We start from the raw sequence: 27,947 nt of genomic DNA on the forward strand, positions 1-27,947 counted from the left end.
GTGGATAGATATGATTATTATGTAAATATTTTGAAAGTTAATTAGTCTTACAATGTTTTTATCCATAAATATGTTTGCCTTTATTTCAATAAAAAACTTTTTAAGCATATTTAAATTCAGTGAGCACACAGCTGTGCTTTAGTAAAAATGTATGTAGAGTGGAGACATTTTCTATAGTTAATACTTTACTGTTACTGACCAATTTCCATGAACCCATTATAGTGATTAGGATTTTGAATAATGATGAAGAACTCTTTTTAATGGAATTTATAGTATGCTTTATTTGTATTTTTATTAAGTCAGAAGAAAAACATCTTACATTGTTTAATCCCTGAACTTCTTGTCCATTTGTCAGTGAAGAACAACTCAAATCTCACAACAGAACAGTCCAATTCTTCATATTCTTCATCTTGTAGCTGTTCATGAAAGCTTAGATATACCTAAATTCTCAAATGTACTTTGTCAAGTTTCTTGATGTCTTACCACTTCTAGATTCAAAGACATTTCATCACCAGTTTGTTGTTAACACACACAAATAAATTAAATGTTGAAGTACTTTGGATGATACCTTATTTTCCTGACTTTGTGGATTGTTCTTTGCAAATAAAACTAGCAGACGACCATTTTTCATGAAATGGAACTACATTTCACAGGAAGTAGTGTATTCATACACAACAGTGACCTTGGGTTTGGAATACAAAAAAATAGTACATGCATTCATACTGTCACAGCATGTAAATTATAATGAAATATACAAAACTAAACACATTTTTATGTAACACAAAAAGTTAAATGCATTTTATTTATTTATATATATATATATATATATATATATATATATATATTATTATTATTATACTGGATAAAAATGTTGATGAAATGGTTTTGACCACCTTTTTGGACTTTTTAAACTTCATGCTGATGGACCCACATATTTATGTCAAAGTCCCGGACCAAATCTAGTCCCATGCATAAAAAGCCCAGACCCCATGTTTATTACGCCCTGGCTGGGCCCATTCTTAATTGTGTTTGTTTTGTTAACAGCATAGCGGGCAAGTTAATTGACCAAGTTAATTGGCCAAGCTGCCAGTTTGTTTGTATGGCATGTGCAGGGGATGTCTTATAGAATAATAAAATCAGACAGAATATGCTGTGATTCCTAAATAAAATAGATGGGGGGGGGGGGGGGGGTAGGAGACACCAAGGGGCTCATGATTATAAATACCATATAGCATTAATAATGATGGTTACATCCCAGATATTTTGCTCCTATGAACAGTGTCTTTGATATCAGTCTATCGGCAATCTCCAATCATAAATTGTTAATTTATCAGACACTTGTAACATTAACCACATTTAATTGTTCACCCTGATTGTGAAACAGCCGTTTGCTCCAGATGTTCTTAGTCTTCTCCAAATTAAAAAAAATATATATGGATGTTGATAAAATTTATTCTGAACAGTCTATAAGCCAGGCAGATTCAGTACAATGGCATATGTATTTGTAGGTTGATAAGTTATTAAATAAAGAAAAAAAAAACTTCATGTAATAATCATAATAGTGATACATAATACATGTATGATGATACATTTCACCATGTAATGATGCAAACAACATCAAATGGAAACAAAAATAAACTTGTTATTAAACCAACTCAACAAATGTTTGTGCCAAGCAGATATTTAGCATTGTACAATGTACATGTATTTCAGGAACTGCTCAGAATTATGCTGATTGCCATTTCAATTCTAAATTAAACAAACATCAACGTTGCCTACAAAACTGATACAACTGCACCAAATATCTCTTGCTATATGAAATACTTGTTGAAATGATGTTTTCAATAGAACTTATATTTTGTTTCATTTTTTTTATTTAATCATGAGAAAAACATTCTAAAATGTTTAATCCCATTTCTTAGTATTATCATTATGCTTCACATATATATCAAGGCTGTTGCAATGTTTTTTTTTTTTTTTTAACTAGTAAGCAAAATCTCTTACACTGCTACAGCACATCATCTACTAGCTACAATTTTTACATCTGATGGTTTTTAAATTAAAACTTACTGTCCCTGTGATTCATCAGCTGAGATTTTTTTTTTTTTTGAATAAGTCATATTGTGTAATATTATTCTGTGTTGTTGTTAAAGGGATAACAACTGTTTGTATGATATCCATATTTACTAATAAATATATTGTAAACAACTCATAAAAATATAACAAATTATGTTTTACCACTAAAATGGCAGTCAACACATTTATTAGTACCACCAGCCTGTAAGCTGTTGGTACTCCTAATTTTATTCCCGACCCGTCTCATACAGCTCCACTAGCTCCGCATTCTGGAGCTGGATACAAGTCACCATTCTCCTCCTAGACCCCAAGGACCCATGTCCCCATCTCTTGGATTTAGGTCACATATTATCTCAATTTGAACCCTTTTTTTTGGCTCAGTTGGTGCATTATCCTGGGCATGACGTTCGTTGAAACGCACCCTTGTCAAAATTTTTGAAAATTCGATGCCAAATATCTCTGAAACCAAAGGAATTATCGGAAAAATTACTATAGAATTTTGACCGAAAGTCATATTTGTAGATTCCAGCTATGCCCTTGGATTTGACAGTTGACCTTTATCTCAAGGTCAAACAGGCCAAAATCTCCAAAAAATGGGGATTTAAAAAAATATGTTTGTGCCAATTTTTAGAAACTACACCGACCTAAGTGGGGGGATTACAATTTGGGACTTCTTCGGGAGTTTGGGGTCAATAGGTGCATTTTCACAGGAGAGGCAGCCGTTAGATGCCAAAGCTGAAAACTCTCTATTAAACCAGAACCCTAAATACAAGAGACCTCTTGTTTTTTGCATTTCGTAGAGCTTGTCAAGCTCAATTGATACGTACTGGGGTTGGAATCCATTTTTTTGTTTGTTTTTGATATGTAGGTTAGGAGTTGTGCTATATAAAAAAGTACATTTCAATATTCAGTAGTGAAGCAAAATGTGAAATACTCAAAAACTGGCAGAGATACACCCATGGTTACTATTGACCTTGAATAAGAAGTCACATACTGGCAGCCAAACTGTGACCTTGAAATTGACCTTTGACCTACTTTTTCATCTTAAACTAAGTCTTGCAAATTTTTTGCCTCTTTTATCTGCAAAAATGGCAGAGATACACTTATAGTTACTATTGACCTTGAATAGGAAGTCATATACTGGCAATCTTACTCTACGCTGCTTTGTAATCTGGAACATAGTCCATCTTACACGTCAGACTTTGTGTGCAAATCGACTTTGTGATTTATGAAAAATGTCTGTATACTTCACTTTGTTCTTCAGCAGTGATTCAGTATCCAGATTACACACCCTTTTTATCTATCTGTCTATTTTACTCGAAGTTTGTTTTACCCTGATATAAATAAAGCACCATAGTATTTTTGGGAATTTCTCAATTCAATTCAAAAATTTAATTAAGCTGCGATTTATCAACTTTTGTCATCGTGAAAATGTGAGATTTTACATAACACACTGTTACTCTCAAGCACATATGCAGGCATCCACCTCTCTAGATTTTCTCTCGCTTCCTCTCTGCTATCGATCACTTCACAATAAATATAACGTCTGCAAACATCATCGTTCACCTTATCCATGAGTCCTTTTGTCAATCTGAAGCATAACATATGTATTACCAGGTGAGTTTAATGAACGGCTTCGCCGATTGTGTGAAAGTGGTAAGATTCCAGTATACCGACAGCGAGTAGCTATTGTTGGACCTTACGGTGTGGGGAAGACTTATCTCGCCAAGCGCCTCATCCATGAGGAATATATCAAAGAAGAAGATGCAAATACAACTGGCGTGAATATATACCGCCATAGGTGTGTTGTCCATAAAGCTGGCCGATCCTGTTGGATCAGAGGAAAAGGTAAGCAGAATATAGGAAAACGTTAGACACATATGGAATATGTTTATAAAGAATACAAAGAACAGAAGATAAGACATTTTCAATTTTACCACATAATTCACAATAAGGAATTATACATACGTGTACGTGTGGGTGTCGAAATGTGTCCTTCCCTATCTTAGTATGGTAGACGAGGGGCTGAGTGAAATAGTACCTAAATAAGTAGTGCCTTTGTATTGTTATCAATCAATTGACATACATGACACTTTACAATCTACTCCTACAGCCCATTGATTATTTTTTAACTGGGTACAAACACTATAATTTCATTCTTTGTAAAAACACCATGCTTTATTCTACTCAATATTGAATTGAATTTTTCAACGGTGTAGCCTGATACGTACACTCAGAAAGGGTACATTTAGATACAACGCTTGATCTACCTGTATGATCCTTCCAACTATTCTCAGATGATCCAAAAGACCAGTTTGCACAAAACATGGCAATTGGAGTACAGAATTCAGATACATTTTGTGAGCCGGACTTAACAGTATTGGACCAAACGCCACTAGAGGAATCCCCACCAGATTCAGAAGAGAATATTAATAACATGCTGACAAATAGAGGTATTGTACATGATTGTCTCGAATAGTTCATCTTGGTGCAATTTAAACAGATATTTGTAGTTATTCTTCTTTTTTGCCAAGAGATTCCACCTTCTATGTGTTTTTCTTTGGCCATTCCACATATATGTGCCTTGAAAACGTTTTTGTTTTCTTCAAGGTTGATTCTTTTTCTGTTAGAATGTTGTTTGATATTATTCTTCTCTTTATTCTACAGCCGCTTCCCCTGATGACAGTGAATCACCTGCCTCTCCTGACAAAGCAGCAGGTAAGTAGTTCACATGTAGTAAAACAAAATTCTCGTGTATTGCTCAGAATGTTCGAGAGTTTTTCTTAGCTTGTTGATAAGGTATGTGAGTTTCTATCTTCTTATTTTCATCATACTGGGACTTTGAACTCACATGGGCATGAAGCCTGGTGGTAATCAAATTTTCTTAATGTCCATGTTTTTAATAGAAGATAATTAAAATTTTGTGGTATTTATACAGTTGACCATTATGTTATATTGCATCAAAAACCTACTTTGTGCACTATCACCATAACGTTATAAAAAGAAAACTGTTACCTATTTTATATTTACAAAAAATGATTCTTAGGATTGACAAACAGCTTAAATTAGAAAAACCAGCTCTTTTGAATTATCCTTTTTATCGAATTATGCATTTTTTGTGAAATTTTTATTTATCTCATTCTGGTGTGAGCTTGAACTCTCATGGGCCTGAAGCCTTATGCTTTTACTTACATCGTTATATACTGTTGTGCATAATTAAATTTTGGGGTTGACTGTGCAGTTAAGCATTGTATTACATTAGAACTGACAGCCTCCTATTTTGTGCATTATTATTTTCTGCTTTATTAAAATTGTGACTTAGATATTTCATGGGCCTGAATACCGTTGCTAGTCACATTTGGGTGACAAGCCTCTAATCTTCCATTGGGTAACTACTAGCTAAATTCAGAGCTATAAGGTCATTTGCCTAAATTAAGTTTCAAGTGGCAATAAAATGAGATCATATAAAACACACATGTTGAGATTCCCTGTAAACTCCCATAGGTTAAGTTTTCTGCCAGATAACAGTGTCCATAATAGGGAAGCAGTGATAATTATGCAGATAAATGTTGTTTAATTTTGCAAATTAGTTTTCAAAAAATTATTTTGTATAATGCCAACATTAATGCTAGTTTTAAAAGCAGCTTTACTGAAATGTTTTGTTTTTAATTTTTTTCAAACACTAAGGGTTTCAACTCAATTTTTAACTCCCCTCCACCTGAAGCTCTGCACATTTTCTGTTTTCCCACAAAAGCAGTTGTATTGGTATTTATGTATTTCAGCATTATGTATCATTATATTATTCTATGCACTGCTTTCATATGTCAAATATTGTGATTTTCATTACTAGTATGTGAATTTGAACTTTCGTGGTCCTGAAACTGTAATCTTATCATAGGGGCAGATTGGGATCGTCCTCAAGGTTTTCAGGAAGACGGTCAGATTTTAAAGTTAACATTGACGGGTATCTATTTTTTTTGTTGGAAGACCATCTAAAATGGAGGATGGATTAACAAAGATATTTTAAAATACTGTCAGAAAATACATTTGGATCCGCTCCTGTTATTGACCATGTTACCTGTTGTGCATGACTTAAATTCAGTGTCGATTGACCGTGCTATTACAAGTATTATTGTACCACCAGCATTAGTGCTGGCGGTACACATGGTTTCGGTCCCGTCTGGATCGTTCCGCCGGCTCCGCCGGACGGCTACCGTTACCGCTTCTCCTCCTAGACGGTAAGGGCCCCCGTACCCATCTCATGGATTTAGGTCACCTATAATCTCAACTCGTTCCACGTAAAATTTGGGCTTTGTCGGTATTGGGGTCTGGGTGTGGCACTCATTACAATGCACCCTTGTCTAAAAATGGCAAAATTAAATGCTAATTATCTACCCTATGGAAGGAGTTATGGGAAAAATTTCTATAGACGGCTTTCCAAAAGTCATATGTGTAGATTTCAAATATACCCTTGGATTTGACCTTTGACCTTTACTTCAAGGTCAAATGGGCCAAAATTTTCAAAAAAATGAAATTTTTTACGAAAAATTTTTTTTTTGCCCTGTTATTAAGACACTACACAGACTTAACCAATAATATTATTGGAAAGTGTTACCCTTCAGGTCATCTTTCATCTCCATGAATTTGTGGTCAATCGGTGCATTTTCACAGGAGTAGCGGCCATAAGATACCGAAACTGAAAACTGTCTCTAATTCGGGAACCGTTAATGCTAGAGACCCATTCTTTTTTGCATTTTGTAGAGCATGTAAAGCCCAACACTGAATGTGGTCTCGGGTTTTTTTGTATTCCATACGGTTTTCGAGTAACGCTGTATCAAAAAGTACATATTGGTGGTAAAAGCAAAATGTGCAGTACGGTAATGGATAATAAATTTTGGACTCTGGAAAAATAAAACATAAGGCTTGGCAAAGCAGACAACTTGTGTTCAAAAATGACATTATTTCATCAAATTTGAACTTATGAAACTTCAGAGCACCTCCTATTTCAAGAATTTTCACCAAAATGACATTTTCTTTATTTTAAATAATTTTTTCTGTACGAAATTTAAGGCACATTATGGTAACTCCAAAATTATAACATTTAGTCCCTTATATCCAAAACTGGCAGAGATAGGTCCATAGTTACTATTGAAGTTGAATAGGAAGTCATATACTGGCAATCTTACTGTGACCTTGAAATTGACCTTTGACCTACTTTTCACCATGAACTGAACTTTGCAAATTTTGCTTCCCTTTCATCTCCAAAACTGGCAGAGATAGGTCCATAGTTACTATTGAACTTGAATAGGAAGTCATATACTGGCAATCTAAATGTGATCTTAAAATTGACCTTTGACCTACTTTTCACCATGAACTGAATTTTGCAAATTTTGCTTTCCTTTTATCTCCAAAACTGGCAGAGATAGGTCCGTAGTTACTATTGAACTTGAATAGAAAGTCATATACTGGCAATCTTAATGTGACCTTGAAATTGACCTTTGACCTACTTTTCACCATGAATTGAACTTTGCAAATTTTGTTTCCCTTTTATCACCAAAACTGGCAGAGATAGGTCCATAGTTACTATTGAACTTGAATAGGAAGTCATATACTGGCAATATAAATGTGACATTAAAATTGACCTTTGACTTACTTTTCACCATAAACTGAACTTTGCAAATTTTGCTTTCCTTTTATCTCCAAAACTGGCTGAGATAGGTCCGTAGTTACTATTGAACTTGAATAGGAAGTCATATACTGGCAATTTACTGTGACCTTGAAATTGACCCTTGACCTATCTTACGAAGAACTTAAATTTGATTGTACCATATATATTTTTTGCAATAGTTTAATAATTCTTGTTGATTGCATTTTTACAGCTTGTCAAGCACAAAACTGGTGGCTGTGTCCCTTTTTTTGTGTATGTGGGGGTCTATACGAATGCGCTTGCTCCAGCTGGTGGTACAATATTCGGAGGCGGTATCGCCTCTCTGATCCTCTAGTTTATTATTGCATCAAAATGAGAAATTAACCTATTTTTTGCATCTTTATTTATTTATTTATTTATTTATTTTGTCTGTAGACTCGTCCTTCAAGAAATACATGCCTTCAAGAAATCGACGAAAACTGGAAGTGCATGTTTTTTGCACTGTTTTTCCTGTCATGCCCATCGTAAACACTGTGTTGTCAAGTAAAAGGAAGCGTCTGATACAAAGTATCAAACGCGGCATTGACGTGCTTGCTTGCGATGTGTTCAGTACACTTTGTTTGCACTGACAAGTCGAGGTCAGAAATGCACAATGTTTTTCTATGTCATTACGCAGTTTCAATTTTGATTAGTGAATTTTCTTTTATCTGCATGGTCATTTTCCGAACATTTGTATAAGCCACGAAATATTTCTCATCGGAAAATCACCCAGCAGCTTTCCAAGTACAAGCGAGTGACATCATGACGCACTTCCGGTTTTCGTCAAGATCTTGAAGGGATTAGCGTTATGGTTTGCTGCACATTTAAAGCGTTCTGTCTCAAAATGTACTTGACTGCTTGGATTGAAATTTACAGAACTTATTCTTCACATGATATCACACATATGTGCTTAATTTGAGAGCTTTAACTGTTATATATTTTCTACAGTGCCCATTCAAAATTGAAAAAGAGCTATTTTCCGTCAATTTTTCTTGAAGGGCAGGTCTACATTTGACAGATTTGCTGTCTTGTTTTATCTGGGTACGAACACGACAATTTAATTTTCTGTAAAATAAGTCTTCTTTATATGACTGAGGATTATTTTTCTTTTTGCCAAGGGATTCCACCTTCTATGTGTTTTTTGTTGGCCATTATACCTTATGTGCCTTGAAGACTGGGCACTTGATACCAATTATACTTGATCTTATTAGACGCATTTTCGATGTAATTTATTTATTTTTATACAATATTTATAGACCAATATCCCAAAGTTATATGTTAAAATTTTGTAAAGAAATTCCTTTATCTTAGCCACGTTTTTGTTTACTTTAAGATTGAGTCATTTTCTGCTGGAATGGTGTTTGATATTATTCTTCTCTTTATTCTACAGCCGCTCCACCTGCCTCTCCTGACAGAGCAGCAGGTAAGTAGTGCATATGTAGTAAAACAAGATTCCGTCTTTTGCTCATAATCTGCGAGAGTTGTTCTTAGCTTGTCGATTAAGTATGTGAGTTCCTGCATTCTTATTTTCATCAAACTGTATTAATAATGTTATATTAAAATTGACTATACCTTACAATTTTAATTGATTTTAATGAATGTTAAAACATTCAGTGTTTATCACCCAGTTATGTTTTGAGCTTACTCACTTGTATTCAACAGAGAGGATACATTTTTAAGAAAAAAATGTTTTTTTTTTGCAAATTGCCGATAAACCTTCAGAAACAGATGAAAGCTTCTAATATATTTGATAACTGTTTCACAAAGTTAATTGACACTAAATACATTCAAATTTTGTCAATAATTACGATACTTTTTTATGCTAAAAAGTTTTATTTTAACCACACTGTTTATTGTACAGTCCTTTTCAAAGGTGAAAGTGGATCTCATACCTCTGGGGAAGAAAACATGAGTAGTATAAGAATGTTGACGATATGTCGATGTATGAACAGTCCCTGACAAATGAAATAAATTAGATTGAAAGCATGTCTATAAAGATTAAGGTCTAGTCTCTCACAACCCCCCCCCCCCCTTGAAGAAGGCACATCAGCTGAAAACTCAATTGGGCGCTTGATACCAATTATACTTATTACATGCATTTTCAATCTAATTTATTTATTTTTATACAATATTTATACAATATACTGCAGGATTAATACGATGATTTGGATAAATATGCACGCATTGCAATACATAACAATATGCATTATGCTAAAATCATTTAGTTTGGACATAGCTTATTGTATTCATCGCAGTGGCAGAAAGGGACCATCTAGATGATATTGACAAGGAGCTATTGGAAAAAATTCAGAAAATTGCCCGAGGGGAAGATGTGGAGCCAGAGAAACAGGTCACAATTTGGGATTTTGCAGGACAGGATGTCTACGGTAATGTGCCAAGCATTTCGACCGGCCCAGTCAATCCGACCACAAAAATTATTTTATAAAATTAATTTTTCTGGACTCAAACAATTAGTCCATACGTCAAAATCATGGGACAGAATTTTTTTCTTGTTCCGATTGTTCGACCACATCGTCGACAAGACTCGGTAAATTTTCAAGCCAGTGAAATAGATGCTGCATGCCTCGGCCCTTTGTCAATTGTTGTCCTTTCTATAGCTCTCGTCAATGAGGAAGAAACAATTAATTGAAGATCTAATCTGGAAGCATGACGTACCTGTCTTTTCCTTTGTCCCCGATGACAATAATAGTGCTTATAGACATACAAATTTTGCTATTAAGCAGACTTGCCCTCGCTGACTGATTCATCACGCCCGTAACTGGGGCGAGGGGGGGGGGGGGTTAAAAAAAGGTCTATTCTGGATGAAACCAAATATCGACAGTGGGTAAAATACGTCGTAAACACCTTCATATAGACCATATATCGCGTTTGCTAGCAATAAAAAGTTTGGGAAGAAAAAGCAATTTATTTTCAAGTTCGATTGAAATATATATGCAGATGGGGAAACGTTCTTGAAGTCAACACAGCAAGATCTTACATTTACTACAATCGACCGAAAGATCAGCGGGATCGACCGCCCAGACTTCTTGGCGCCAAATACCACGCGCTGTCAAAATCTGACGAACACGTGTCGCTGTTCACCTACATGGATAACTGATTTGTCAACAATAAAAATGACGTCTTCCTTAACTCCATGGGAGCTTCATAGAGAGTTCCACTGGGTATTTACGTTACCTGTGAGTCACTTTCTATTTCCCTAGATGCATGAAATGTTGATAATATTTAGCGTAATCCACGACGAACTCCATTCCTGTGACCCCTCCCCCAAAATGGGACCGTCTTCATTAACATGTGGTTTGCGCTATGCTGGAACAGACCAGATAAAACCAGTCTCTCATTTCTGCATGTGCTCAATTCTCACGTCAAATTATAAATGCACCTGTTTTGTGAAAATTATGGCAAGTAAATGCTTTTTTTACGTTCGGGTTGTATCAGTGGGGTTTTCAATATGCACCGTGGTTTGTGCACAGCGAGAGCATATAAGTAAGAAAATCGGAAGAATGCCAGCAAAATACTGTATGTCTATCGGCACAGGTACGCTCCGTATTTTGCCTTTACTCAATATGTTTTTATATGACATGCTTTTTAAATAAGATACTTAATAGTAATTTGAAGTTACACTGATTTCCGTTTGAGTACCAGTTGGTATGCTTTGATACGGGTGATTGAATTTTCTTCGGAAGTACGTACGTCTACGCCTCGACGCTGAGCAAGCCTTGCGGGTTGAAAACAACTGATCTCAGACTGGTAAAAAATTTCAGTTCGGTTGATTTCAGTTGTCATATTAAAATTCAAATAGGGCGTACGTAGATCACATAACTAGTTAAAGTCCACTTAAGCTACCGGTTTCAAATATAAGTGACCGGCCTTTGTTTACAACACCCGTCTCCGGGGAAATACTCGTCCAACTTGTGAAGCGCATCATGAAAGTGATCGTAGGTGAGGGAAATGTATAATTAAAAATTATAATTGTCGTCTTTTTTAATGTTAAGTAATGTTAGCACATATTGTACACAGCAAAATAAGTTTTCAGGAGGATAAAACATGCCTGAAACACATGTTAGGCGAAAATTGCGGCTTATCTTGCGTAACACTTCCGGTAAAATGCAATACTTCCGGAAAGATGGACGTTTTGGCAGATGCCCCTAACAATCCGACGATATCAAAGGTTTCCATTTGCTGTATTTTAATCAATTCGACCAAACTGACATTTCCATGAAATTAATTAATTAATCTTGGTCGAATTGTTTGGCATATTACCGTACTACACCACGCACCAAACATTCCTCTCAGAGCGGATCATCTACTTGTTGGTATTCCGACTTGACCAGGACCTCGATGATAAAATCCGTGTATACAGGGGAGAGAAGACGCTGAAAGGTATTGTTGAGCTTTATATCTTTACATGTATAAGCTACTCAGGGCCCTCATGTAAATAATGGCCTGTCAACTGTGTGTAATTTCTTTATTAAAAGATCCACATTTTTAAATATCTCTATTGCTCTTAATATATATATATATATAACATTGAGATTTTAGTAGCGTTAATTTTAAATGGTTCCGATGATTGTTTTGGATTTTAATATTCTAGTAATTTTAAGGATTTTAGTTATATTTACCATTGTAAGCCGCCCAATAAGAAACATTATTATTATTATTATTATTATTATTATATTATTGGCGCTATTTTTTAGCAATGCTGAGGAGAAAACACTGATTAATATTCATCTTTGCATAAACCTCAAGGCTTTGTATGTATTTTTCAGAGTTTATTATGTTTTGGTTAAACTCAATCCATATGCACACTATTGGAAAATTGAGGGAAGAAGACAAAAATGCCATGCCATACGTCTTGATTATTGGAACTCATAAGGACATGTTATGCCCACAGGTGAAAACGCTTTTCTTATCACAATTATTCAATTACTACTGTACTTATTGTACCACCAGCATAGGCGCTGGTGGTACACATGGTTTTAGTCCCGACCCGTATGTTCCGCCGGTTCCGCCGGCTCCTGCGGCTCCGCTGCCAAGTCACCGTTACCGCTTCTCCTCCTAGACGGTAAGGGCCTCCATACCCATCTCTTGGATTTAGGTCACCTATAATCTCAACATGTCCACGTAAAATTTGGGCTTTGTCGGTATTGGGGTCTAGGTGTGGCACTTATTGCAATGCACCCTTGTCCAAAAATGGCAAAATTAAATGCTTATTATCTCCCCTATGGAAGGAATTATGGGAAAAATTTCTACAGACAGCTTTCCAAAAGTCATATGTGTAGATTTCAAATATGCCCTTGGATTTGACCTTTAGAGTTTCGAGTTACGCTGTATCCAAAAGTACATATTGGTGGTGAAAGCAAAATGTGCAGTACGGTAATGGATAATAAATTTTGAACTCCGGAAAAATAAAACATAAGGCTTGGCAAAGCAGACAACTTGTGGTCAAAAATGATATTCTTTCATCAAATTTGAACATCTGGAACTTCAGAGCACCTCCCATTTCAAGAATTTTGACCAAAATGATGTTTTCTTTATTTAAATTAATCTTTTCTGTAGGAAATTTATGGCACATTATGGTAAATCCAAAATTATAACATTTAGTCCCTTATATCTCCAAAACTGGCAGAGATAGGTCCATAGTTTCTATTAAACTTGAATAGGAAGTCATATACTGGCAATCTACATGTGACCTTAAAATTGACCTTTGACCTACTTTTCACCATGAACTGAACATTGCAAATTTTGCTTCCCTTTTATCTCCAAAACTGGCAGAGATAGGTCCATAGTTTCTATTGAACTTGAATAGGAAGTCATATACTGGCAATCTAAGAGTGACCTTAAAATTGACCTTTGACCTACTTTTCACCATGAACTGAATTTTGCATATTTTGCTTCCCCTTTATCTCCAAAACTGGCAGAGATAGGTCCATAGTCTCTATTGAACTTGAATAGGAAGTCATATACTGGCAATCTACATGTGACCTTCAAATTGACCTTTGACCTACTTTTCACCATGAACTGAACTTTGCAAATTTTGCTTCCCTTTTATCTCCAAAACTGGCAGAGATAGGTCCATAGTTTCTATTGAACTTGAATAGGAAGTCATATACTGGCAATCTAAGAGTGACCTTAAAATTGACCTTTGACCTACTTTTCACCATGAACTGAACTTTGCAAATTTTGCTTCCCTTTTATCTCCAAAGTTACGCTGTATAAAAAAGTACATATTGGTGGTGAAAGCAAAATGTGCAGTACAGTAATGGATAATAAATTTTGAACTCCGGAAAAATAAAACATAAGGCTTGGCAAAGCAGACAACTTGTGGTCAAAAATGACATTATTTCATCAAATTTGAACCTCTGGAACTTCAGAGCATCTCCCATTTCAAGAATTTTGACCAAAATGACCTTTTCTTTATTTTAATTAATTTTTTCTGTAGGAAATTTATGGCACATTATGGTAACTCCAAAATTATACCATTTAGTCCCTTATATCTCCAAAACTGGCAGAGATAGGTCCATAGTCTCTATTGAACTTGAATAGGAAGTCATATACTGGCAATCTACATGTGACCTTCAAATTGACCTTTGACCTACTTTTCACCATGAACTGAACTTTGCAAATTTTGATTCCCTTTTATCTCCAAAACTGGCAGAGATAGGTCCATAGTTACTATTGAAGTTGAATAGGAAGTCATATACTGGCAATCTAAATGTGACCTTAAAATTGACCTTTGACCTACTTTTCACCATGAACTGAACTTTGCAAATTTTGCTTACCTTTTATCTCCAAAACTGGCAGAGATAGGTCTATAGTCTCTATTGAACTTGAATAGGAAGTCATATACTGGCAATCTACATGTGACCTTAAAATTGACCTTTGACCTACTTTTCACCATGAACTAAACTTTGCAAATTTTGCTTCCCTTTTATCTCCAAAACTGGCAGAGATAGGTCCATAGTCTCTATTGAACTTGAATAGGAAGTCATATACTGGCAATCTACATGTGACCTTAAAATTGACCTTAGACCTACTTTTCACCATGAACTAAACTTTGCAAATTTTGCTTTCCTTTTATCTCCAAAACTGGCAGAGATAGGTCCCTAGTTTCTATTGAACTTGAATAGGAAGTCATATACTGGCAATCTACATGTGACCTTAAAATTGACCTTTGACCTACTTTTCATCATGAACTGAACTTTGCAAATTTTGCTTCCCTTTTATCTCCAAAACCGGCAGAGATAGGTCCATAGTTTCTATTGAACTTGAATAGGAAGTCATATACTGGCAATCTACATGTGACCTTCAAATTGACCTTTGACCTACTTTTCACCATGAACTGAACTTTGCAAATTTTGATTCCCTTTTATCTCCAAAACTGGCAGAGATAGGTCCATAGTTACTATTGAAGTTGAATAGGAAGTCATATACTGGCAATCTAAATGTGACCTTAAAATTGACCTTTGACCTACTTTTCACCATGAACTGAACTTTGCAAATTTTGCTTCCCTTTTATCTCCAAAGTTACACTGTATAAAAAAGTACATATTGGTGGTGAAAGCAAAATGTGCAGTACAGTAATGAATAATAAATTTTGAACTCCGGAAAAATAAAACATAAGGCTTGGCAAAGCAGACAACTTGTGGTCAAAAATGACATTATTTCATCAAATTTGAACCTCTGGAACTTCAGAGCATCTCCCATTTCAAGAATTTTGACCAAAATGACCTTTTCTTTATTTTAATTAATTTTTTCTGTAGGAAATTTATGGCACATTATGGTAACTCCAAAATTATACCATTTAGTCCCTTATATCTCCAAAACTGGCAGAGATAGGTCCATAGTCTCTATTGAACTTGAATAGGAAGTCATATACTGGCAATCTAAATGTGACCTTAAAATTGACCTTTGACCTACTTTTCACCATGAACTAAACTTTGCAAATTTTGCTTCCCTTTTATCTCCAAAACTGGCAGAGATAGGTCCATAGTCTCTATTGAACTTGAATAGGAAGTCATATACTGGCAATCTACATGTGACCTTAAAATTGACCTTTGACCTACTTTTCACCATGAACTAAACTTTGCAAATTTTGCTTTCCTTTTATCTCCAAAACTGGCAGAGATAGGTCCCTAGTTTCTATTGAACTTGAATAGGAAGTCATATACTGGCAATCTACATGTGACCTTAAAATTGACCTTTGACCTACTTTTCATCATGAACTGAACTTTGCAAATTTTGCTTCCCTTTTATCTCCAAAACTGGCAGAGATAGGTCCATAGTTTCTATTGAACTTGAATAGGAAGTCATATACTGGCAATCTACATGTGACCTTCAAATTGACCTTTGACCTACTTTTCACCATGAACTGAACTTTGCAAATTTTGCTTCCCTTTTATCTCCAAAACTGGCAGAGATAGGTCCATAGTTACTATTGAAGTTGAATAGGAAGTCATATACTGGCAATCTAAATGTGACCTTAATATTGACCTTTGACCTACTTTTCACCATGAACTGAATTTTGCAAATTTTGCTTCCCTTTTATCTCCAAAACTGGCAGAGATAGGTCCATAGTCTCTATTGAAGTTGAATAGGAAGTCATATACTGGCAATCTAAGAGTGACCTTAAAATTGACCTTTGACATACTTTTCACCATGAACTGAATTTTGCATATTTTGCTTCCCCTTTATCTCCAAAACTGGCAGAGATAGGTCCATAGTTACTATTGAACGTGAAAGGAAGTCATATACTGGCAATCTAAGTGTGACCTTTAAATTGACCTTTGACCTACTTATTATCATGAACTGAACTCTGCTAATTTCTTTCTCTTTTAACTCCAAATCTGGCAGAGATAGGCGAATAGTTACTATTGAAGCTGAATAGGAAGTCATATACTGGCAATTTACTGTGACCTTGGAATTGACCTTTGACCTACCTTACGATGAACTTAACTTTGATTGTACCATTTTTAGTTATATATATATTTTTTGCATATTTTGAAAATTCTTGTTGATTGCATTTTTACAGCTTGTCAAGCACAAGACTGGTGGCTGTGTTCCTTATTTTGTGTATGTGGGGGTCTATACGAATGCGCTTGCTCCAGCTGGTGGTACAATATTCAGAGGCGATATCGCCTCTCTGATCCTCTAGTTCTATGTATAATTTGTATCCCTTCAACCATATCATGATTCCTGACGAGTGACTTAATTATTTAGAAACTTTTCACTATGTGACTATTTGTGGATGGCATGATTTAATGTTGGGGGAAAAGGGTGTCCCTTGCCCACTGTACTCCATCCTAATTTTATAGGTTCATTGCAGCACACCCATTTTTCAACTTGAACGAAGTGGACTATATCATATACACATATATACATGTACATACACACACCCTGGTAGATGTTTTCTTTCGCTCTGACACTTAAGCATTATTATATAGTAGTGAAAAACTACAAAAGAATCTTAACATCTTTTCATTCATAGGGCGAGGTTGAAAAGATTTTTGATAAACTCAAGAAGTGTCTCGATGACAAGCAGGTACTCAAGGACCACGTCTATCGATATTTTGCCATAAGCAACTTGGCCGAAGACGATGAGGAGTTTGCTGAAATAAAAAGAGCGATCGAAGATTTGTGCGGTTATAGCAGCGACAGTGAGGCTACCGTTCAACATCTTCCAGTGAGTTGGATTAAATTGGAAATGAATTTGGCAAAGAAGAGTGAAGAAACACCCATCATAACTATTGAAAAATTGATGGAAATGGCGCAAAGGGTAGGACTCCCTGATGGAGAATTACAAGAAAAATTCATTCCTTACCATCACCGTCAAGGCGACATCCTACACTTTAAAATTGATGGACTGGAAAGTGTCGTCATAATAGATCCACTTTGGTTAGCAGTTGTGTTTTCTGCCATCATGACCCCGGCCAGCATTCACTCTGGATGCAGTCGCGGCCATGTCCTGAAAGATGAGCTTGAAAGAGGAGTCCTAAAAGAGGAGGTATTTGATGAGTATCTAAAAGAATTCAAGATGGCCGAAAAAAAGACTGAAATCATTCGACTTATGCTGCATTTCGACTTGATGTTAGAAATATCCCAATCAGTTGAAAACCCTCTGCCTGGACATGGAAAAAGAAGATTCCTCGTACCCAGTATGCTGGTATCAAATAACAGTGCGAATGAGACAAATCCGCAGAAATATTTGCTTATCGCATTCCCTCATATTCTGTTTCCTACTGGGTTATTTCATCGTCTGACCATCCGTCTTCTAAGGAAGTATAAAGCTCAGCAATATAAAAATAACATCCCAGTTGTTGGGTTTGACAGCGCCTCCTTCCGCCTGGCTGATAAACAGTCGGTGCTGCATCTCGCCATTGAAAATAAGGCCATGAAGTTGTTTATAACTAACGCCACTGGACTCCCTCCAAAGACTCACGTGTACTCAGAAGCAAGAAAAACAGTTGAAAATGAGTTGACAGTCCTTCGGGATACATACTGCCCCAGGATGCATTTTGGCTACAGCATCAGGTTAAAAAATGACGGACCCAATATTCCAATAAATGCGCATGATGTCCAAACAGCCGATTCCATATGTGTGTATGTAGAGAACTCTGAAGTGTCGGTAGATTTAAGGCCATATCGCGTTTGGTTTTCTGGTAAGCAGTTTGAAATATCACGTAGTGTTGTTGTGAATAGACATTACGCCCTATGCTATTTTAACATAGAACATGCATTCCGTGTTAATTGGTTCACAGATCTTAACATTTTAAAAGATCCCTGATTACACATCATGTAATATCTGAAACCAGATACCATAAGAAAATTTAGGTTTGATTAGTTTTAATTTTCAAAATTATTTATCTGGAAAAAAGTATTAAGGATATTTCTGTTTTGTACATATATTTTTGAAAATATTGATTTTTTACACAAACACTAATGACATACAATGTTAGTTATTTCGTATGAATACTCAATTGTATATGCAATAGACTAAAAAATGCTCAATTAGAAATTAATGGGAAAATTTATATTAATCTACCCTTCTTAAATGAACTAGGTACTTGTTTGTAACATTTTTATTAGAAACAAAAGGCAAGATATCGTATTCAGATTTTACTCAAACATGTTATGAATTAGCAACCTGTGATAACAAGTCATTAGAAACATGTCAGTGAAAAATAAAACCAAAATTAACAATCATTTCGGAATGGATTTTGAAAGGAAAAGTACGGCGTATGATAGGACATAAAGTATTTTGATGGGGCCCTAGAGGCCAAGTACCAATATATAATATATATTAGGCCAATCTTACCATTTTAGCAGCCCCAGAGAATCAAGACCGTCGTGCAGCCAAGTGTCCTGAAAACGAGGCAAGTTATGAGCTTTTAAATATGTTTGTGTCTAAGTACTGCGCAGCAAACACAGAACGTTATTATAACGTTACCATATCATATGTCCAAAAACATTTTGGTAACATTATAGGAACGTTCTGTGTTTGCTGACCATTATCCTCACTTGCACAAGTTTTAGTAAGACCATGAAATTAAATGTACTTGTATATACACAATCATAAGAAAAATTGGATACACTTAGGCATAAATGAGCACTTTTCACTCTGTTACACTTGCTATATGACCTCTGATATTTCTAATGATAAATTTCACATAAAGAGGGTGTATGTGTGCGTTTCAGTACAAGAACGATTCCGAACCAAGAGGTCGTGCAGTCATTATCAACAACAAGACATTTTCCGTGGACTGGCTTCCAGAACGTGATGGTACCGAGGTAGATGTTGTTGCCTTGAGGAAACTATTCCGTTACCTCCATTATGAGACAGACGTTATCAGTAACCTGACTGCAAATGTGAGTTCATTAATAAGATCATGGTGTGTTTGTAATAAAACGAACATCGTAAAAGCCAAATGGCTTTTAGGTTTCAAAGACTAACATACTTTTTGGTGATATCTAAATATATTTATCAGTGACACAAAGATGATACAATTGATACTTGAACCTTTTGGATCAAAACAGGTGTTGTCAAACAAACTTTTCGGTCACATTTTATTATGTTTATCTATTTCACTGCAATATATTTTTCTACTAAAATGAAGCTTTTCACTCGTTTCTGTTCATTGCATGTATTTGTATTTATATGAGAGATGTACGGTACACTGAATAGTTATACAACATTGGTCAAAAAGGTTGTCCCACCCCTATTTCCATGTACTTTAAAAACCAACCCCATAAAAACCTGGGCCAAATCCCCCATCTTGTTTAAGAAGAATCGGACAAGTCTTTTCAATTTTATAGACATTTCTTTACATCTGTAGAAATCACAGTGAAACAGTCGAATCGAGGGGTACCTCTTATAAATTTAACTAAATGGTATAAAATGTGTATATTTTCACCACTATTTTGTTTTTTTTTTAACCATGAATCATCTTAGACACGGTATCCGTAATAAAAAGCACTATTTCTAACAGTTCACAGCTGTGAGGTGATCATTTGTAAATAAAAGTACATGGAAATGGGGGTGGGACAACCTTTTGACCAATGTTGTATACAAACAGACATGGCGTACAATCTACAAATATACCACCATATGTCCGTCCTCGGTGGCTACTGCCTTTCACATTCTCTGTTAGCGTCAAGTATGAATTGATGCTTTACGCTGTCGTTGATAACCCAATTCCGTACGTACCACGTCTCTGCAGTCATTGCATGCTATTTCGTTTGAAGTACACTATGTTTTTATGTCACTTCTTCTTTTATTTTAATGTGTAAAGGAAATGAAGGAAGAAATAGAACAAGAAAGTCAAAGAGACGATCACAAGATCTACGATTCTTTCATCTTGTTTCTACTGAGCCATGGTACCGAGGGTGCTGTTTATGGAACGGATGGCTATCCTTTACCCTTCAAATATATCAAAGCCATTTTGAATAACAGGAACTGTCTTGGCCTGTCGGGCAAACCGAAAATGATATTTATTCAGGCTTGCCAGGGAAGTAAGTTATGGAATGTATTACACAAGCTTGAATACCTGCGATGAAAATAACATGCAAAATTATTAAACAAATGTATTGAGATATTAAACTGTATTAACAGTTTGTCTCCTTTAAATTATATTCAGCCACACGAAATGAATGACACTTAGTATTATGTAATTGTTTAATTAGTTAATACTGATATCAATTCTAACTTATATGTAAACATGTAATCCACATAAGGGTGTATGGGGTATTTCATTTTTTTTTCCATATTCGCCCAGAGATATTGGACAGTGGGACACTCCTGGACGGACAAACAGTTCAACAACCACAGCAAGCACCACCTGCAGCAAACCTTGGCGATGAGGTACCCGATGCGCCACACGAGATTCCAAAGCCATCCAATGATCCGACAATGTCCGATTTTCTCGAGGTCCATGCGACTTCACCAGGTACTTTAACCGTGTTTCTTTGTATGCCATTTTACTTAGGCCTTACAAATGTGTTTTTCATCAGAAAAAAAAATCAAAATGATAAGGTGCACGTGGTGATGCTGGGATTATGGCATTTTGCCTCAGGTAGAAGATGGTGTGCATTTTGTGGTCTTTTGACATATTGTGGAGAACTGTATTGTACGTGTATACTTTTAAATGCGCACTACATTACTGCACCAGTAAATACTGAAAATGGTGCATGTATTTTTATACAGTATCAAATAAAATATATGTGCCAAATTTAATTAAAATTTACGTACATTTTTGCCATAATGCTTTTAAAAATGCGTTCACGATCACTACGAAAAACGAAAGTGTGTCGAGACGTTACCTAATTGTATTTGGGAAGCTGTCAGACGATTTCTTTCGATAAAAAAGACTTTGTAGCTTATGCAAATGTTGAGAAAAAAACATGCCGATTATGGAAAATTCAATTATCAAAATTTAAACTACGTAATTCGACAGATTTTAATTTAATTTAATTTAATTTAAAAATCGCTATCGTGTATTTCTGACATTGAATTCTCAGTGTGCACAAAGTATAGGCATCGAAGGCATTCATGAATGTCGACACGTTTGATTCTTTGAATCAGACGCTTCATGTTACTTGATAGCGCAGAGGCATGCCAGGGAAAACAGAGGAAGAAAAACAAGTTCTGCTTTTTCTTGATTGAAGGCTTCGATTTGTTGAAGGGCAATTCTGTATAGCCTGGTTTTCAAAGATGTGGCAGGCATATCAGCAAAACAAAATGCATCGCCAAGGACCCGAATGCCATGGCAAAATGTTTTAAGTTTACTTTGTTATTTTGATACAAATAAGCTTCCGGTTGACATAGATTTGACTGGTCTCCAACTTTCCATGCTGCACTGTGCCTGACCGAAAAAAACCCTTAAAATGAGTAGTGATTCAGTGTTCCAATGATGCCTGCGATGGCTAGAAACGTGACCCGTATTATTGGCCTTTTGGAGATCATTTCAGGTCGGTTCACTGTAACACTATCGGCAAATATACTTTACTAATAGTTCCTCGATCTACGCGATTTATGAAATTTGCTTTTCCGCACTCTCCGTGAGACTAAGTACTGTTATATTAACAAAATAAAAATAAACAGTACCGTTGCATCTACGAGTAAATAATACGTTAAGGCTTCAGTATTTTCTGTTTCAGATTACGTATCTTGGCGACACCCGGGAAAGGGAACATGGTTTGTTCAATCCATTGTCGATACATTTTATCGTGAAGCACACAAATATGACGTTTTACAAATGTTGGTGAATGTAAGTACTGAAATAACATGAACTACATTATTTTGCATTGAAAGTGTGTTAAATTCATTAGAACACCAATCAAATATAAAACATAGCTACCAGAAGAAGTGACATGTCGTAAGAGGTGACTTATGTAAATACAGTCCAACATGCACAGACTTTTTAAGAACCAGCGAAATGCTCTTCTGTATATTTTGACAGTTTAATCAGAACTGTTCACTTCATGTAATATTTTATTTCACCAGGTGAATCACGCGATCTCTCAAAAGCAAACAATAGAGGGCAACAAACAGGCACCAGAGATAGTTACCAGCTTACGAAAGAAAGTTTTCTTCAACATAACTCCAGGTAAGCAAAAAGAGTCGCATCTTCCCGAGGTGTATTCGGCCGAATAATAAAGACTCGAGATCAAAAGTAAGCAAAAACAACGAACCTGGAATGTGTTAAGGTACAAACAATGCTGCCAGTCCTGCTGAAGATCTCATCCTTTTATCAAATGTCTCAAATCTCCCACCCAGTTGCAGACCCCACCTACAAAATTTTTTCCCAACTTCAATAAATCATTCCCAACTAAAGCTGGAACTTCAAGGTTATGATCTTCATAAGGTTATTTTTCTCATCAATGTTATTTCTATGTGTTTCCACCTAAATTGCACCACAACTCCCAGCATTCACGCACCTCACATTCATTTATCAGTACTTACTCCTCCTGAAGTGATTTGGGACTACATTGAATCAGGTTATCCTTTGGGCGGATTGCTGGCACAATTTAGTCTCCTTCTTACAGATTTCAAATATTCAATGTTACATGTTGTCCCTAAATCTGATCTTCACAAAACTCGTGTAATTTACGATCTTTTTTTTTATCCCAACCTGGTCTCGGTTGATTCTAACATTCCAAGAGAGTTCTCTGTGGCACTTCATTGATGCTGTTATCGCACATGTCCAACATTTTGTTCGTGGTGCTCTTTTAGGTATATCTTATATTCAAGATGTTTTCCACATTTTACTGATTATGAACTGCGTCCATCCCTTAAAGGCCCAGTGGGTCACCTGTGACCCACACGTTTGACACGTCCCTACCCATACCACACAAAATGAATCCACTTCATTTTACCATTTCCTATTCCTTATGTACTAGTTTATCCTTGTTGACCAATTAGAAACTAGATCATTATCCTTCACTTCACTCAAATATGTCTGCCTCCATAAGAAGGAGTTAATGCTATTGTCTAGTGGGTTTTTATGTGTCTTTATTGTCATCTCAAGGTAAATAATACTTTCAATATTCTGCCTTTTCATTATAAATACAATAGTCTTAAACCACACAGAAATGTTTTATACAGTTGTTAGCTACGCTTCCAGGTTTAAATTTATTTTTTATGTTGTTATTGTAATAAAAAGAGGTTTGTGATATCTTGAAACTTAGTCATTTGTTTACCTCTAAAGCCCAGTGGGTCACCGGTGGAACATAACCAAAAACTAGGTCAATGTTGCCCAAAACATTTTTTTCAACATTTATTGATAAATATGCTTATTACAACCCTATTACCTAGGTATTAAACTTTTCATGCAAGAAAAACATGTCTTGGGCCTTTAAGGGTTTTTCCTGGAATGATCTGTTTTATTATGAGAAATGTTTGCCAATAGGTGCAAGTTGTTCGTGCCAGATTTTTTAATCTATGAGTAAAGCTATGCAATGGATTATGTTGGAGAGATTTCATGATTCGGCCATGTCCTGTATACTAGATGATATCTGTTTCATTGGACCTCAAAATTCCAAGAAGTGTCAGGTTGATTTTTCTTGTGTTATGCACATGGATAAACATTTCCATTAACGCAGTAAAAACCTTTAGTCTGACCACTTGTTTAACGTAAACAACCTTTACTCTGACCACTTTTGTTTATTTTATCTCATCGAAATATATTCAATACAAATGAAACCTTGGATAGGCTTTTAGGGTTTAATCTGAAATAAAATATCAGGCATCGGTCAAACGTGTCTAATTTGGTTCAGTTTTGTTGTGGGATATGGTTGATTGGGCGAGTAATGACCCACCCACTTATTGTCCATGTGGTTCAAGTATGGTGATTTTGATGACCAAGGTAACTGCTTACTCCCTTGTTTCATTAAGTTATCTGCTATTCGAGGTACTCTGTTCGAACCAGAAATCTCATTGTGCAACCTTAAATTACTCCTTATGTGCCCCCTAGTCATGCGATTCCCAGATTGTAACTTACTTTGATGTGTTTAGGATCTTATTATTTTTTTACTATTAAAAATGATAATTTTCAGTCATATGCACTTTACCTCATTTGCCTTTGAGCAAAAACAGAGCTGCGTTGTGCTAATGATCATTTGGCTACATAAAACAGCAATTTAGATAATTGTGTTTATGTAGGGAATGTCTACATCAGTGAGATTTAAGTCATCCAGCTTTTTAGCTGCTTGATATTTACCCGCATTGTTACGTAGTGCAGTTTAAGCAGCTACACTGGAAGATTACTTGCTTCGTTATTTCATTTTAATTTGGACACATTCCACCTTCCCCCATCACCCGCCTTAGTCCTTGTGTTTTTCTCTATTTTTTTCTTTTTTCACTAACCAGAGTCTCTATTTCTGCGCCAATAACTATTGTGGTTTCATATCTATTTTATTCTGAATTAATCTTGGTTGCACCCATTAAACTATATTATTATTATTATTTATATTATGACATTTATATAGCATGGGGTGTATGATAATCCTCCATTTTTGTAAGGTTATATCTCATTATTCTTCGTCATTAATAAATGACAATTTTCAGTCATATGGACTTTATGCTATTTACCTTTGAGCAAAAAGCTGAGCTTTGTTGTGTTGGTGTGATTATTTGGCTACATGAATAGAATATTTCATCCACAGAGGTGTCTCTTGGCTGTAAGATAATATGAAATAATATTCAAATAAATCTGAACTGAAAAAAAAATTAATTAATTCTATAAAACTCAATATTTTGAAGAAACATGTTGTTGTAAAGAACAATTTTCTTGCTGCTGTCGTATCACCTGGTAATTGTTTGTTTTCTAGGTGAAGAAGAGTCAGTCCAAGACCAAAACTAAAGACAACTGTCGATGGTTTCATGCACAGAGAGCCCGCAAACGAAGTACACACACTGGACAATAGAAGTGTCACCCCCTAAATCAGAGTAATAAAAGTAGGCAGATCTTCGGTACTTATAATGTCTGGTCTACTTATAATGTGACTAATGAGTATGAAACCGCTATACCATGGAATTGTATTGTTGGTCTTGTACATGTACAGCAAATATTATTCCTGTCTTCCTCCAGTATGGCAAGATACAGGCAATTACATAACGGTTATATGCGTCAAGTTTTTAACCTGAAGAGACGGAATATAGGCAATGTCAGAATATCGACACAATTGAATTGTTCAGTCAGAATCGTGCAGAGGGTCTGGTCTCGGTATGGAAACACTGGATCAAGAGACAAATTGCCTCTGATGGGTTGTCCAAGAAAAACTACTGGTCGTGAAGACCGACGACTGATTTTGATGTCCAGGTTGTCAAAGTTTGACACTGCTTGTCAGTTGACAACACAGTGGAACAATTTCACACATAAGAATGTGTCTGTGAAAATTGCTATGCGTCGGTTAAATGCTCAGAGAGTGTATAACAGGGTAGCAAGACAAAAAAACTCTTATATCATTACAAAACAGGCAAGGTAGAGTGAACTAGGGTCAACAGGATCTGGAACTGGACAGTCCATGGCAATTGGTCCTATATATTTTTTTCTGGTGGGTTTCGCTTTGGTCTGACCTCTGATGACAGATGGGTACGATGCTAGCGAACTGCTGGTAAAGCATTTGAAGCACATGCACTGAATTTTTGAACCCGGAGCAGCATATTTATCATGGTGTGGGGCTGCATCAGCATCCATTGCGTAGGCGAATTGGTAGTGGTTGATGGAAACATGAATCACTAGAAATATATCGATGTTTTGGAGTCAGGCTTGCTACCATCTATTACTAACATGTTTGGTGACAGGAGTTATCCATTTGTTCACCAGGGTGACAATGCTCCTTGTCACAGGCCCAGAGCAGTTGATGATTGGTTTGAACAACAGGACATTCGCAGGTGATGTGGTCTGCCCAGAGTCCGGATGCACGACCAGATGCAAACATACCTGTAATAGAAAATGTGTGGAATGATATGTCAAAACTTTTGACAAATGTCCGTCTAACCAGTAGAGAATAATAGTTATATTATATAGAAAATAGTTATATTCAGTGTTTCACGCTTGGGCCAGCATAATCCCTGAACTCATCAGACAATTATATGAATCCTTGCCTCGTAGGCTGGCACCTATTATTAGGTCACTTGGCTATGCCACAAGGTACTGGACCTGAAAGTGCATATTTTGGTAGAATGTATACTTGGTTCTCATTTTGTGATTTTTTTTTGTGAAATTTGATGTTAATAAAATGATACCAGGAGCATAATATTCCACAGTCATTTATCTCCCCCATAGTATTGGTGCAGTAGGGGAGACACTGCTATTGTTCAGTGTGTGTACTTGCATTTTTTACTAGATTCTATTTTAAAATGGAGATATTAGGCAGTGCTCTATGAACATTTCATTCGCCTTTGGTGTAAATATTACAAAGGATTACGCAGTGCAGAGGTCAAATGTCTGATATTAGGGACATTCTGTCCAGCTCTTAAGGAATTTTGGGGTAACATTTCATTAAACAGACTTGTAATTATTTCTGAATATATGTCTCGCCGTCTACAGGGGACACATGCAGCACTTAGACATTAGCTTCTACATAACGCAGTCTGATGCGGATAAAATATATGCTCTTGTTGATAATGTACATAAATTTGGTGATAGTTGGCGGGGTCTTATCACTAAATGAATATTTTTACCTCTCTGGAAATCAATATAGAATATCAGATAAGATGGGCATGAATAATTTAAATCTGCAATGTGGTATAAGATATGGATTTTCACACTGGTATTTTGTTTTATGTACCTTAGCCCATGTTGATTACAGTGTCTGCAATAAAAATATTAGAGACAGTTAACAGGTCTGATGCGATCATTTGTAAACGAAAGCACATGCAATTGGAGACGTGAAAACCTTTTTGATAAGTGGGTATGTTATAATAGAAATATAAGGCCACACTTTTTTATTTTTATGGATGACATCCTCTGGGGACCCCAAAATCGGTGCGAGTGGGCGAAAAAAAAAAAAACAGTCTAAAAAAAAAAAAACCTGCTTAAGAAAAGTTATGTGTTCAGTACACAGCTGGAAACACTAATTTACCACAGAAACATGTATCAAACTAACAATATGTCTTTATCCATGTTCCCAAAATATTAAAGCATTGTGAATATGGCCTACTTCGTAG

At 35.8% G+C, this 27,947-nt stretch overlaps 1 protein-coding gene and 1 long non-coding RNA gene across 2 annotated transcripts; both read left to right on the forward strand.

The window, feature by feature from the left end:
- The first annotated feature begins 3,485 nt into the window (after positions 1–3,485).
- On the forward strand, positions 3,486–9,788 carry LOC147760086 (uncharacterized). Its single transcript, XR_015331191.1, has 3 exons — positions 3,486–4,529; positions 4,744–4,794; positions 9,153–9,788. It is a non-coding gene; the product is annotated as an uncharacterized LOC147760086 (long non-coding RNA).
- A 2,264-nt stretch (positions 9,789–12,052) lies between these two features.
- LOC106152255 (uncharacterized) lies at positions 12,053–27,620 on the forward strand. Its single transcript, XM_086996325.1, has 10 exons — positions 12,053–12,163; positions 12,550–12,674; positions 17,268–18,438; positions 19,103–19,152; positions 19,475–19,645; positions 20,569–20,788; positions 21,052–21,222; positions 22,433–22,542; positions 22,779–22,881; positions 25,604–27,620. Exons 2-10 carry the CDS (start codon positions 12,558–12,560, stop codon positions 25,633–25,635), a joined length of 2,145 nt encoding a protein of 714 aa, XP_086852451.1. The 5' UTR covers positions 12,053–12,163; positions 12,550–12,557; the 3' UTR covers positions 25,636–27,620.
- The last annotated feature ends 327 nt before the right edge of the window (positions 27,621–27,947 follow it).

The sequence above is a fragment of the Lingula anatina genome, chromosome 9 (assembly GCF_051362555.1).
Source record: "Lingula anatina isolate TDL-2025a chromosome 9, LinAna3.0, whole genome shotgun sequence".
NCBI lineage: Eukaryota > Metazoa > Brachiopoda > Lingulata > Lingulida > Lingulidae > Lingula > Lingula anatina.

Coding starts and splice junctions, on each gene's coding strand:
- LOC106152255 (XM_086996325.1), top strand. CDS start 12,558: ATGTTTTGGTTAAACTCAATCCATATGCACACTATTGGAAAATTGAGG. Junction 18,439..19,102: donor ATATCGCGTTTGGTTTTCTG/GTAAGCAGTTTG, acceptor TTACCATTTTAG/CAGCCCCAGAGAATCAAGAC. Junction 22,882..25,603: donor TTTCTTCAACATAACTCCAG/GTAAGCAAAAAG, acceptor TTTGTTTTCTAG/GTGAAGAAGAGTCAGTCCAA.